The sequence below is a fragment of the Telmatherina bonti genome (genome assembly GCF_933228915.1).
Source record: "Telmatherina bonti genome assembly, chromosome: 4".
Taxonomy (NCBI): Eukaryota; Metazoa; Chordata; class Actinopteri; order Atheriniformes; family Telmatherinidae; genus Telmatherina; species Telmatherina bonti.
In genome coordinates this window covers 4,956,487-4,971,119 of record NC_136622.1, presented here as the reverse complement: position 1 = coordinate 4,971,119, position 14,633 = coordinate 4,956,487, and the positions used below count along the sequence as shown (strand labels likewise).

The 14,633-nt window shown below is 38.3% G+C and overlaps 1 protein-coding gene across 1 annotated transcript in view; it reads right to left on the bottom strand.

The window, feature by feature from the left end:
• Positions 1-14,633, bottom strand: part of prkcz (protein kinase C, zeta) — a gene marked incomplete at both ends in the record, with an annotated part of 159,732 nt that overhangs the window by 48,442 nt on the left and 96,657 nt on the right. The window contains 2 exons of the mRNA XM_079239404.1: positions 13,275-13,469; positions 13,546-13,601. Of these exons, the coding sequence (XP_079095530.1) occupies positions 13,275-13,469; positions 13,546-13,601 (251 nt within the window). The remainder of the gene's footprint in view (positions 1-13,274; positions 13,470-13,545; positions 13,602-14,633) is intronic.

Below are 14,633 nucleotides of genomic sequence, written 5' to 3'. Positions count from 1 at the left end.
GGTAGTATCCAGAACCTTGTTCCTGTTCTGGATGGTAGTATCCAGAAGGTTGTTCCCGATCATAAAGATCCCTCCAGGAGTTGTTCCGTAAAGTTGCAAACAGACAGACAGATGTAAGCTGGTAAAACCATGACCTCTCCATCTCCTTGGTGAACATAACTTGGTGACATAAAGAACGTCAGCAGGTCAAAATGTAGGAACACTGTGGAAAACTATTCTGTTCTGTTCTATTCTATTCTACAGTCATGTAGCAGATGCTTTTATCCAACGCGACTTACATATGAGATTGAGAACAACACAAGCAGGAAAACAAACAGTAGAGGACATGGTAGGATAGTAATGGTGGACTGTCCAGTTGGACGCAGGTCCTTACATGAAGTGCTACAGGCTTTTTTTTTTCCCTCTCCCTTCCCATCCCATAATATCACCTGTGTGATACTATGGAACTGGTTCAGTAGTGTGTAAAACCTCGTTTAGCAGCAGCAACGTGACCTTCTGGACGTTATCTTGGGTGTTTGTGGAGATGTTTTGTTTCCAGCGTTACTTCAGCTCGTTTGGAGCTCTCTGACGGTCACACCACAGCGTTTCTATCCAGTGGAGGTCTGGACCTGGACTGGTAATCATCCCAACACCTCCGTGCTTGTCCTGTAGCTGTGTTTGGGATGTTGTCCTCTAGCAGCTGTAGGATGGATGTCCTTATGCTTGACTCAGCGGCTGCTAGGTGTCCAGCTCCCGTGTCCCAGACCATCATCCCTCCACCACCGTGCTGATACGGCTCAGTGCGAACTTTAATCAGAGCTTCATTATGAAAGATTTCAGTGCAACAGGTGAACGGACAGCTAAAACCTGCAGAATCAGCTGTCTGAGTTTAATCCTGCTATCAGTCAACTGGTGTTTAATGGTTTCTACTTCATTAATAGAGAGCTGGGAGTGTTTAGCCTGAGGCTCGGGTGTTTCATGTTGACTTCATGTGTCATTAAATGGATGATGGTAAATGTTTTATGTGAGCTACAATACAGCGCGTCTACATTGCCAGCTACTCATGCTGCGCTCTGATATGCTAAATGCTTAATTCATAAAGTCACAACAGAGACCACAAGCTGTCCACATGATACAAAATTCCCTCTGGTCAACTCGCTATACTTAAAGAATTTATAATTATGCAGAATATGTGATCACAAAGCGCCTTCAGTAGTCTGCAGTTAGTTGTTGGGAAGCTTTTCATGTTTCCTTTGAGGCCAGAAACGCTGCAGCTGAGAAGAATGATTAAACCAATGAGGCAAATGGAAACGAGACGTCCAACCAAAGCAGTGGAAGGACTCCATGGTTTCCTCTTTCAGACAGAAACTCCACCATGGAGCCAAGCTGGTTTAGTTTGACTAGAAGGTGTGAGGATGGTGCAGAAGATGTGGTAAACACTGCCATCTGGTGGCTGCTGCACTCCTCCCTTTTCAGCCTTATTAAACTTTACAGACTCACTAAAACAACAGGTTTGAGCCGTTTGTGATGTTTCTGTCCATTCTAACGTGATGAAGAGCGGTTTCAGCCACGGTGTGATGGATGTTATCATGCGGAGCATGCACAACCCAGCACGCTGGCGTGGGCTTCAGCTGTTTGGCTTCAGATGGTTTACCGCTGACTGGTCATGTGACACGACGCAGGACAGCCGCCATGAGATGAAAAGCAGATGATGTGGGATCGTGACTGAATGTGGTCTGACGAGCATCGAGCTGAAACCAGTTCAGTCCTCCCACCACGTGGAGGAACGGCTGATGGTTTTTATTCCTTCCTGGTTTTTATTAACTGATAAAAACAGGAAGTGGTTTGGCTGCTGATTCAGCAACAATATCTGTTTCATACATCAGAACCAGGTTTACAGCTGGGATCAATCATCTGTCCATCATCCAACCATCCATACATACATCCAACCATCCATACATACATACATACATCATTTATCCATCCATCCATCCATCATTTATCCATCCCTCCATCCATACATACATCCAACCATCCATACATACATACATACATCATTTATCCATCCATCCATCCATCATTTATCCATCCCTCCATCCATACATACATCCAACCATCCATCCATCCATCCATCATTTATCCATCCATCCATCCATCATTTATCCATCCATCCATCCATCCATCCATACATCCAACCATCCATACATACATCCAACCATCCATACATACATCCATCATTTATCCATCCATCCATACATACATCCAACCATCCATACATACATCCATCATTTATCCATCCATCCATACATACATCCAACCATCCATACATCCATCCATCCATCATTTATCCATCCATCCATCCATCCATCCATACATACATCCAACCATCCATACATCCATCCATCATTTATCCATCCATCCATCCATCCATCCATACATCCAACCATCCATACATACATCCAACCATCCATACATACATCCATCATTTATCCATCCATCCATACATACATCCAACCATCCATACATACATCCATCATTTATCCATCCATCCATACATACATCCAACCATCCATACATACATCCATCCATCATTTATCCATCCATCCATCCATCCATACATACATCCAACCATCCATACATACATACATACATCATTTATCCATCCATCATTTATCCATCCATCCATCCATACATACATACATCCAACCATCCATACATACATCCATCATTTATCCATCCATCCATCCATCATTTATCCATCCATCCATCCATACATCCAACCATCCATACATACATCCAGCCATCCATCCATACATACATCCATCATTTATCCATCCATCCATACATACATCCAACCATCCATACATACATCCATCCATCATTTATCCATCCATCCATCCATCCATACATCCAACCATCCATACATACATCCAACCATCCATACATCCAACCATCCATACATACATCCATCCATCATTTATCCATCCATCCATCCATCATTTATCCATCCATCCATCCATCCATACATCCAACCATCCATACATACATCCAACCATCCATACATACATCCATCCATCATTTATCCATCCATCCATACATACATACATCCAACCATCCATACATACATCCAACCATCCATACATACATCCAACCTTCCATACATACATCCAACCATCCATACATACATCCAACCATCATTTATCCATCCATCCATCCAACCATCCAACCATCCATACATACATCCATCCATCATTTATCCATCCATCCATCCATCCATACATCCAACCATCCATACATACATCCATCATTTATCCATCCAACCATCCATCCATACATCCATCCATCATTTATCCATCCATCCATCCATCCATACATCCAACCATCCATACATACATACATCATTTATCCATCCAACCAACCATCCATCCATCATCCATGCATCCATCCATCCATCCAACCTTCCATCCATCCTCCATACATACATCCATCCTTCATACATCCATCCATCCTCCATCCATCCATCCATCCATCCATCCATCTATCATACATCCATCCATCCATCCATCCATCCATCCATCATCCATCCATGTACATGAATGTCTTTGAAAAATGTAAACTCTACTCAGAAAGACCACTGTCTGAACCTCCCCCCAGGCAAGGCTTGAACCAGTCTAAACTCTGGCCTGGACTATAGCCTGGACTCTGGCCTGGGCTGATACAGAACCAGAGCCAGGACTGACACAGGATCAGAACTGATACAGAGACAGAACAAAGACTGGTACAGGATCTGAACCAGAACTAGTCCAAAACCAGACCCAGGACTGATAAAGAACCAGAACCAGGGCCAGGACTGATACAGAGACAGAACAAAGTTCTGGAACAAACTGATCCAGGACTAGAGTCAATACTGAGCCGTACTGAATGCCGTTAGAACCACATGGTGACCCGCTACCAGGACTGAATCCTCTACATGGATGAAACATGGAGATAGAAGCTCCAAACCCGGTTCTGTCCTTGCTGCTGCTGAGGTGATCCAGTCCCAGTTAAACCATGTCGGCCAGCGAGCCGCGGATGTGGAGCAGAAACATTCCCCACAGGAACACGTCAGTGTTCGTGGGCGCCGTCACACACAGAGCTGTGACATCAGAGTGATCCAGCTGAACCCCAGAGGGGGAAAACCTGAACCAAGAGCTTGAACGTTGCAGCAGATTTACAGAGAAGAACTCCAAACTCCTCATTTTATGACATTTAGCTTCTAAGCAGCTGGACATTCTGGTCATCCTTTAACTGGTTGATGTCTGGAGGATTTTCTTCATCCTTTTAAAATAAGAGGTGAGCGGTCACATGGAGGACAAAGAGTCAGGATCTGAAGTCCAGCAAAGACCTGAACCAGGACCTAATCTCATCTACTGTTGCCTCATCAGACTCTGTTTCCATGGAAACGTGGCCGTCAAGAAGCCGTTCTTAAGGAAGGAAAACAGCTAAAATCCTGTCATCATTCTGTTAACTATAAAAACCAGGTTCTGGGACACGTGTCTCACATGAACCACATGTCCAACGTGCTCATGTCCTGCTTCGCTTGTGTTGAGCAGACTTCTGTTTAAAACCAGTCCCAGATCTGAAGACCAGTACCAGATCTTAAAACCAGTCCCAGATCTGAAGACCAGTCCCAGATCTTAAAACCAGTCCCAGATCTGAAGACCAGTCCCAGATCTGAAGACCAGTACCAGATCTTAAAACCAGTCCCAGATCTGAAGACCAGTCCCAGATCTTAAAACCAGTCCCAGATCTGAAGACCAGTCCCAGATCTGAAGACCAGTACCAGATCTTAAAACCAGTCCCAGATCTGAAGACCAGTCCCAGATCTGAAGACCAGTACCAGATCTTAAAACCAGTCCCAGATCTGAAGACCAGTCCCAGATCTGAAGACCAGTACCAGATCTTAAAACCAGTCCCAGATCTGAAGACCAGTCCCAGATCTGAAGACCAGTACCAGATCTTAAAACCAGTCCCAGATCTGAAGACCAGTACCAGATCTTAAAACCAGTGCCAGATCTGAAGACCAGTCCCAGATCTGAAGACCAGTACCAGATCTTAAAACCAGTCCCAGATCTGAAGACCAGTCCCAGATCTTAAAACCAGTCCCAGATCTTAAAACCAGTCCCAGATCTGAAGACCAGTACCAGATCTTAAAACCAGTCCCAGATCTGAAGACCAGTACCAGATCTTAAAACCAGTCCCAGATCTGAAGACCAGTCCCAGATCTGAAGACCAGTACCAGATCTTAAAACCAGTCCCAGATCTGAAGACCAGTCCCAGATCTTAAAACCAGTCCCAGATCTGAAGACCAGTCCCAGATCTGAAGACCAGTACCAGATCTTAAAACCAGTCCCAGATCTGAAGACCAGTCCCAGATCTGAAGACCAGTACCAGATCTTAAAACCAGTCCCAGATCTGAAGACCAGTACCAGATCTTAAAACCAGTCCCAGATCTGAAGACCAGTCCCAGATCTTAAAACCAGTCCCAGATCTGAAGACCAGTCCCAGATCTTAAAACCAGTCTGAGATCTGATGAATTAGGAGGTTCCAGGAGAAAACTTTCCTGGCTTCATCTCCTCCTCCTTCCGCTCCATCTACAGCATGACTTCTTCTCTCCTTCCTTCCAGAAGATCCGCCCAGCTTCACCTCTTTCACCACATGTCATCATTTCTTCTGGCCGTATTTCCGTACGTGTGAATGTTCCACCACCGTCCCAGTGTAATCCCATCTCTCCAAACTGGCTTCTGCTGCTGGATCTACAGAATATTCCAGTCTCGCCAAACTGGCCTCTGTTTTACTCAGGAAGTAAGTCAAGGATGGAGTCGAGCTCAGAGAGCAAAGTCAAAGCGATCAAATGAAGCGACGCCAGAAGCCCTCAGAGTGGAGAATCTGTTAGAAATGTCTTAAATCTCCTCTACATTAGAACAGAGACTAACTTCATGTTTGTTGTTTTTCTACATTAGAACAGAGACTAACTTCATGTTTGTTGTTTTTCTACATTAGAACAGAGACTAACTTCATGTTTGTTGTTTTTCTACATTAGAACAGAGACTAACTTCATGTTTGTTGTTTTTCTACATTAGAACAGAGACTAACTTCATGTTTGTTGTTTTTCTACATTAGAACAGAGACTAACTTCATGTTTGTTGTTTTTCTACATTAGAACAGAGACTAACTTCATGTTTGTTGTTTTTCTACATTAGAACAGACTAACTTCGTGTTTGTTGTTTTTCTACATTAGAACAGAGACTAACTTCATGTTTGTTGTTTTTCTACATTAGAACAGAGACTAACTTCATATTTGTTGTTTTTCTACATTAGAACAGAGACTAACTTCATGTTTGTTGTTTTTCTACATTAGAACAGACTAACTTCGTGTTTGTTGTTTTTCTACATTAGAACAGAGACTAACTTCATGTTTGTTGTTTTTCTACATTAGAACAGAGACTAACTTCATGTTTGTTGTTTTTCTACATTAGAACAGAGACTAACTTCATATTTGTTGTTTTTCTACATTAGAACAGAGACTAACTTCATGTTTGTTGTTTTTCTACATTAGAACAGAGACTAACTTCATGTTTGTTGTTTTTCTACATTAGAACAGAGACTAACTTCATATTTGTTGTTTTTCTACATTAGAACAGAGACTAACTTCATATTTGTTGTTTTTCTACATTAGAACAGAGACTAACTTCATGTTTGTTGTTTTTCTACATTAGAACAGAGACTAACTTCATGTTTGTTGTTTTTCTACATTAGAACAGAGACTAACTTCATATTTGTTGTTTTTCTACATTAGAACAGAGACTAACTTCATGTTTGTTGTTTTTCTACATTAGAACAGAGACTAACTTCATGTTTGTTGTTTTTCTACATTAGAACAGAGACTAACTTCATGTTTGTTGTTTTTCTACATTAGAACAGACTAACTTCATATTTGTTGTTTTTCTACATTAGAACAGAGACTAACTTCATATTTGTTGTTTTTCTACATTAGAACAGAGACTAACTTCATGTTTGTTGTTTTTCTACATTAGAACAGAGACTAACTTCATGTTTGTTGTTTTTCTACATTAGAACAGAGACTAACTTCATGTTTGTTGTTTTTCTACATTAGAACAGAGACTAACTTCATATTTGTTGTTTTTCTACATTAGAACAGAGACTAACTTCATGTTTGTTGTTTTTCTACATTAGAACAGAGACTAACTTCATATTTGTTGTTTTTCTACATTAGAACAGAGACTAACTTCATGTTTGTTGTTTTTCTACATTAGAACAGAGACTAACTTCATGTTTGTTGTTTTTCTACATTAGAACAGAGACTAACTTCATGTTTGTTGTTTTTCTACATTAGAACAGAGACTAACTTCATATTTGTTGTTTTTCTACATTAGAACAGAGACTAACTTCATGTTTGTTGTTTTTCTACATTAGAACAGAGACTAACTTCATGTTTGTTGTTTTTCTACATTAGAACAGACTAACTTCATATTTGTTGTTTTTCTACATTAGAACAGAGACTAACTTCATATTTGTTGTTTTTCTACATTAGAACAGAGACTAACTTCATATTTGTTGTTTTTCTACATTAGAACAGAGACTAACTTCATGTTTGTTGTTTTTCTACATTAGAACAGAGACTAACTTCATATTTGTTGTTTTTCTACATTAGAACAGAGACTAACTTCATGTTTGTTGTTTTTCTACATTAGAACAGAGACTAACTTCATGTTTGTTGTTTTTCTACATTAGAACAGACTAACTTCATGTTTGTTGTTTTTCTACATTAGAACAGAGACTAACTTCATGTTTGTTGTTTTTCTACATTAGAACAGAGACTAACTTCATGTTTGTTGTTATTCTACATTAGAACAGACTAACTTCATATTTGTTGTTTTTCTACATTAGAACAGAGACTAACTTCATGTTTGTTGTTTTTCTACATTAGAACAGAGACTAACTTCATGTTTGTTGTTTTTCTACATTAGAACAGAGACTAACTTCATGTTTGTTGTTTTTCTACATTAGAACAGAGACTAACTTCATATTTGTTGTTTTTCTACATTAGAACAGACTAACTTCATGTTTGTTGTTTTTCTACATTAGAACAGAGACTAACTTCATGTTTGTTGTTTTTCTACATTAGAACAGAGACTAACTTCATGTTTGTTGTTTTTCTACATTAGAACAGACTAACTTCATATTTGTTGTTTTTCTACATTAGAACAGAGACTAACTTCATGTTTGTTGTTTTTCTACATTAGAACAGAGACTAACTTCATGTTTGTTGTTTTTCTACATTAGAACAGAGACTAACTTCATGTTTGTTGTTTTTCTACATTAGAACAGACTAACTTCATATTTGTTGTTTTTCTACATTAGAACAGACTAACTTCATGTTTGTTGTTTTTCTACATTAGAACAGACTAACTTCATGTTTGTTGTTTTTCTACATTAGAACAGAGACTAACTTCATGTTTGTTGTTTTTCTACATTAGAACAGAGACTAACTTCATGTTTGTTGTTTTTCTACATTAGAACAGAGACTAACTTCATATTTGTTGTTTTTCTACATTAGAACAGACTAACTTCATGTTTGTTGTTTTTCTACATTAGAACAGAGACTAACTTCATATTTGTTGTTTTTCTACATTAGAACAGACTAACTTCATGTTTGTTGTTTTTCTACATTAGAACAGAGACTAACTTCATATTTGTTGTTTTTCTACATTAGAACAGAGACTAACTTCATGTTTGTTGTTTTTCTACATTAGAACAGAGACTAACTTCATGTTTGTTGTTTTTCTACATTAGAACAGAGACTAACTTCATATTTGTTGTTTTTCTACATTAGAACAGAGACTAACTTCATGTTTGTTGTTTTTCTACATTAGAACAGAGACTAACTTCATGTTTGTTGTTTTTCTACATTAGAACAGAGACTAACTTCATGTTTGTTGTTTTTCTACATTAGAACAGAGACTAACTTCATGTTTGTTGTTTTTCTACATTAGAACAGAGACTAACTTCATGTTTGTTGTTTTTCTACATTAGAACAGAGACTAACTTCATGTTTGTTGTTTTTCTACATTAGAACAGAGACTAACTTCATGTTTGTTGTTTTTCTACATTAGAACAGAGACTAACTTCATGTTTGTTGTTTTTCTACATTAGAACAGAGACTAACTTCATGTTTGTTGTTTTTCTACATTAGAACAGAGACTAACTTCATGTTTGTTGTTTTTCTACATTAGAACAGAGACTAACTTCATATTTGTTGTTTTTCTACATTAGAACAGAGACTAACTTCATGTTTGTTGTTTTTCTACATTAGAACAGAGACTAACTTCATGTTTGTTGTTTTTCTACATTAGAACAGAGACTAACTTCATGTTTGTTGTTTTTCTACATTAGAACAGAGACTAACTTCATGTTTGTTGTTTTTCTACATTAGAACAGACTAACTTCATATTTGTTGTTTTTCTACATTAGAACAGAGACTAACTTCATATTTGTTGTTTTTCTACATTAGAACAGAGACTAACTTCATGTTTGTTGTTTTTCTACATTAGAACAGAGACTAACTTCATGTTTGTTGTTTTTCTACATTAGAACAGAGACTAACTTCATATTTGTTGTTTTTCTACATTAGAACAGAGACTAACTTCATGTTTGTTGTTTTTCTACATTAGAACAGAGACTAACTTCATATTTGTTGTTTTTCTACATTAGAACAGAGACTAACTTCATGTTTGTTGTTTTTCTACATTAGAACAGAGACTAACTTCATGTTTGTTGTTTTTCTACATTAGAACAGAGACTAACTTCATGTTTGTTGTTTTTCTACATTAGAACAGAGACTAACTTCATATTTGTTGTTTTTCTACATTAGAACAGAGACTAACTTCATGTTTGTTGTTTTTCTACATTAGAACAGAGACTAACTTCATGTTTGTTGTTTTTCTACATTAGAACAGAGACTAACTTCATGTTTGTTGTTTTTCTACATTAGAACAGAGACTAACTTCATGTTTGTTGTTTTTCTACATTAGAACAGAGACTAACTTCATGTTTGTTGTTTTTCTACATTAGAACAGAGACTAACTTCATGTTTGTTGTTTTTCTACATTAGAACAGAGACTAACTTCATGTTTGTTGTTTTTCTACATTAGAACAGAGACTAACTTCATGTTTGTTGTTTTTCTACATTAGAACAGAGACTAACTTCATGTTTGTTGTTTTTCTACATTAGAACAGAGACTAACTTCATGTTTGTTGTTTTTCTACATTAGAACAGAGACTAACTTCATATTTGTTGTTTTTCTACATTAGAACAGAGACTAACTTCATGTTTGTTGTTTTTCTACATTAGAACAGAGACTAACTTCATGTTTGTTGTTTTTCTACATTAGAACAGAGACTAACTTCATGTTTGTTGTTTTTCTACATTAGAACAGAGACTAACTTCATGTTTGTTGTTTTTCTACATTAGAACAGACTAACTTCATATTTGTTGTTTTTCTACATTAGAACAGAGACTAACTTCATATTTGTTGTTTTTCTACATTAGAACAGAGACTAACTTCATGTTTGTTGTTTTTCTACATTAGAACAGAGACTAACTTCATGTTTGTTGTTTTTCTACATTAGAACAGAGACTAACTTCATGTTTGTTGTTTTTCTACATTAGAACAGAGACTAACTTCATATTTGTTGTTTTTCTACATTAGAACAGAGACTAACTTCATGTTTGTTGTTTTTCTACATTAGAACAGAGACTAACTTCATATTTGTTGTTTTTCTACATTAGAACAGAGACTAACTTCATGTTTGTTGTTTTTCTACATTAGAACAGAGACTAACTTCATGTTTGTTGTTTTTCTACATTAGAACAGAGACTAACTTCATGTTTGTTGTTTTTCTACATTAGAACAGAGACTAACTTCATATTTGTTGTTTTTCTACATTAGAACAGAGACTAACTTCATGTTTGTTGTTTTTCTACATTAGAACAGAGACTAACTTCATGTTTGTTGTTTTTCTACATTAGAACAGACTAACTTCATATTTGTTGTTTTTCTACATTAGAACAGAGACTAACTTCATGTTTGTTGTTTTTCTACATTAGAACAGAGACTAACTTCATGTTTGTTGTTTTTCTACATTAGAACAGAGACTAACTTCATGTTTGTTGTTTTTCTACATTAGAACAGACTAACTTCGTGTTTGTTGTTTTTCTACATTAGAACAGAGACTAACTTCATGTTTGTTGTTTTTCTACATTAGAACAGAGACTAACTTCATGTTTGTTGTTTTTCTACATTAGAACAGAGACTAACTTCATGTTTGTTGTTTTTCTACATTAGAACAGAGACTAACTTCATGTTTGTTGTTTTTCTACATTAGAACAGAGACTAACTTCATGTTTGTTGTTTTTCTACATTAGAACAGAGACTAACTTCATGTTTGTTGTTTTTCTACATTAGAACAGAGACTAACTTCATGTTTGTTGTTTTTCTACATTAGAACAGAGACTAACTTCATGTTTGTTGTTTTTCTACATTAGAACAGAGACTAACTTCATGTTTGTTGTTTTTCTACATTAGAACAGACTAACTTCATATTTGTTGTTTTTCTACATTAGAACAGACTAACTTCATATTTGTTGTTTTTCTACATTAGAACAGAGACTAACTTCATGTTTGTTGTTTTTCTACATTAGAACAGACTAACTTCATGTTTGTTGTTTTTCTACATTAGAACAGAGACTAACTTCATGTTTGTTGTTTTTCTACATTAGAACAGAGACTAACTTCATGTTTGTTGTTTTTCTACATTAGAACAGAGACTAACTTCATATTTGTTGTTTTTCTACATTAGAACAGACTAACTTCATGTTTGTTGTTTTTCTACATTAGAACAGAGACTAACTTCATGTTTGTTGTTTTTCTACATTAGAACAGAGACTAACTTCATGTTTGTTGTTTTTCTACATTAGAACAGACTAACTTCATATTTGTTGTTTTTCTACATTAGAACAGAGACTAACTTCATGTTTGTTGTTTTTCTACATTAGAACAGAGACTAACTTCATGTTTGTTGTTTTTCTACATTAGAACAGAGACTAACTTCATGTTTGTTGTTTTTCTACATTAGAACAGACTAACTTCATATTTGTTGTTTTTCTACATTAGAACAGACTAACTTCATGTTTGTTGTTTTTCTACATTAGAACAGACTAACTTCATGTTTGTTGTTTTTCTACATTAGAACAGAGACTAACTTCATGTTTGTTGTTTTTCTACATTAGAACAGAGACTAACTTCATGTTTGTTGTTTTTCTACATTAGAACAGAGACTAACTTCATGTTTGTTGTTTTTCTACATTAGAACAGAGACTAACTTCATGTTTGTTGTTTTTCTACATTAGAACAGAGACTAACTTCATGTTTGTTGTTTTTCTACATTAGAACAGAGACTAACTTCATGTTTGTTGTTTTTCTACATTAGAACAGAGACTAACTTCATGTTTGTTGTTTTTCTACATTAGAACAGAGACTAACTTCATGTTTGTTGTTTTTCTACATTAGAACAGACTAACTTCATATTTGTTGTTTTTCTACATTAGAACAGAGACTAACTTCATGTTTGTTGTTTTTCTACATTAGAACAGACTAACTTCATGTTTGTTGTTTTTCTACATTAGAACAGAGACTAACTTCATGTTTGTTGTTTTTCTACATTAGAACAGAGACTAACTTCATGTTTGTTGTTTTTCTACATTAGAACAGAGACTAACTTCATGTTTGTTGTTTTTCTACATTAGAACAGAGACTAACTTCATGTTTGTTGTTTTTCTACATTAGAACAGAGACTAACTTCATGTTTGTTGTTTTTCTACATTAGAACAGAGACTAACTTCATATTTGTTGTTTTTCTACATTAGAACAGAGACTAACTTCATGTTTGTTGTTTTTCTACATTAGAACAGAGACTAACTTCATGTTTGTTGTTTTTCTACATTAGAACAGAGACTAAAGGACAGTTCTTTATACCAGGTCAAACTGCAGGTTGTACTTCAGATATTTCTACGTGTGTCTCCAGCTTTCTAAGTAAAGCTGTGAGCGTTGAGTCCAACAGCGCTATCAGGACAGAATAAAGTGCCGGCAGAGGTTTGCAGCAGCAGCGCTGCCTTTCATCAGCCCGATCTGGATGACTGACAGCTGTGAATTCCTCCAAAGCACGTTTCTCACCTCATCGTCGTGGACCAGCTCCTTCTTCACCACCTTCATGGCGTACACTTGCTCGTTCTTCTTCAGCCGAACCAGCAGGACCTTGGCGTAGCTCCCGCGCCCGATCACTCGGATCAGGTCGAAGTCACTCAGCCCAAGACTGACTTCCTGAGACAACTTAATGGCATCGATGCCGTCCACCACTGCGCTGATGTCCTGCAGGAGCAGAGGTTGCAGAGCTGTTAGTGAGATGATGAATGTAAAGGATGATGCAGAAGACTGAGCCTCTCACCGCTGGATCTGCATCTTCTGCTTTATCCGCTGCACAGTTGTGTGGAAGCAACGGTACTGAAACACAGAGGCAGAAGAGCAGAGAGAAGTTACCGTGCAGTTCTGGGTTTGTCCAGCAGGGGGAAGCAGAGTACACATCATGACCAGTAAAAGAAGAAAACAGACGCAGCATTCTGTAAACAAGTTCCAGTAAATAAAAAACAACAAATAAAATGTTCTGTAAAATTCTGGAAGTTCAGATTGGAGTCCGATCCGTTACACAGAAACTTTTCCTCTTCATGCAGTCTGCAGGAACGGTTCTCCAGGATCCAGGAAGGACTTTCCAAAGTGTTCCTGCCGTTGGTCCGACTGCTGTCAGATCACCCCATGCTGCTTCAACAAGTTCTGGTTCTGGAGAGGATCCGTCCCTCCATCAGACCTGCTGGGGTCCAGGTTCAGGATCCGTCCCTCCATCAGACCTGCTGGGGTCCAGGTTCTGGAGGATCCGTCCCTCCATCAGACCTGCTGGGGTCCAGGTTCTGGAGAGGATCCGTCCTTCCATCAGACCTGCTGGGGTCCAGGTTCTGGAGAGGATCCGTCCTTCCATCAGACCTGCTGGGGTCCAGGTTCTGGAGGATCCGTCCCTCCATCAGACCTGCTGGGGTCCAGGTTCAGGATCCGTCCCTCCATCAGACCTGCTGGGGTCCAGGTTCTGGAGAGGATCCGTCCTTCCATCAGACCTGCTGGGGTCCAGGTTCTGGAGAGGATCCGTCCTTCCATCAGACCTGCTGGGGTCCAGGTTCTGGAGAGGATCCGTCCTTCCATCAGACCTGCTGGGGTCCAGGTTCTGGAGGATCCGTCCCTCCATCAGACCTGCTGGGGTCCAGGTTCTGGAGAGGATCCGTCCTTCCATCAGACCTGCTGGGGTCCAGGTTCTGGAGAGGATCCGTCCTTCCATCAGACCTGCTGGGGTCCAGGTTCTGGAGGATCCGTCCCTCCATCAGACCTGCTGGGGTCCTGGTTCTGGAGGATCCGTCCCTCCATCAGACCTGCTGGGGTCCAGGTTCTGGAGAGGATCCGTCCCTTCATCAGACTTGGTTCCACTGATCT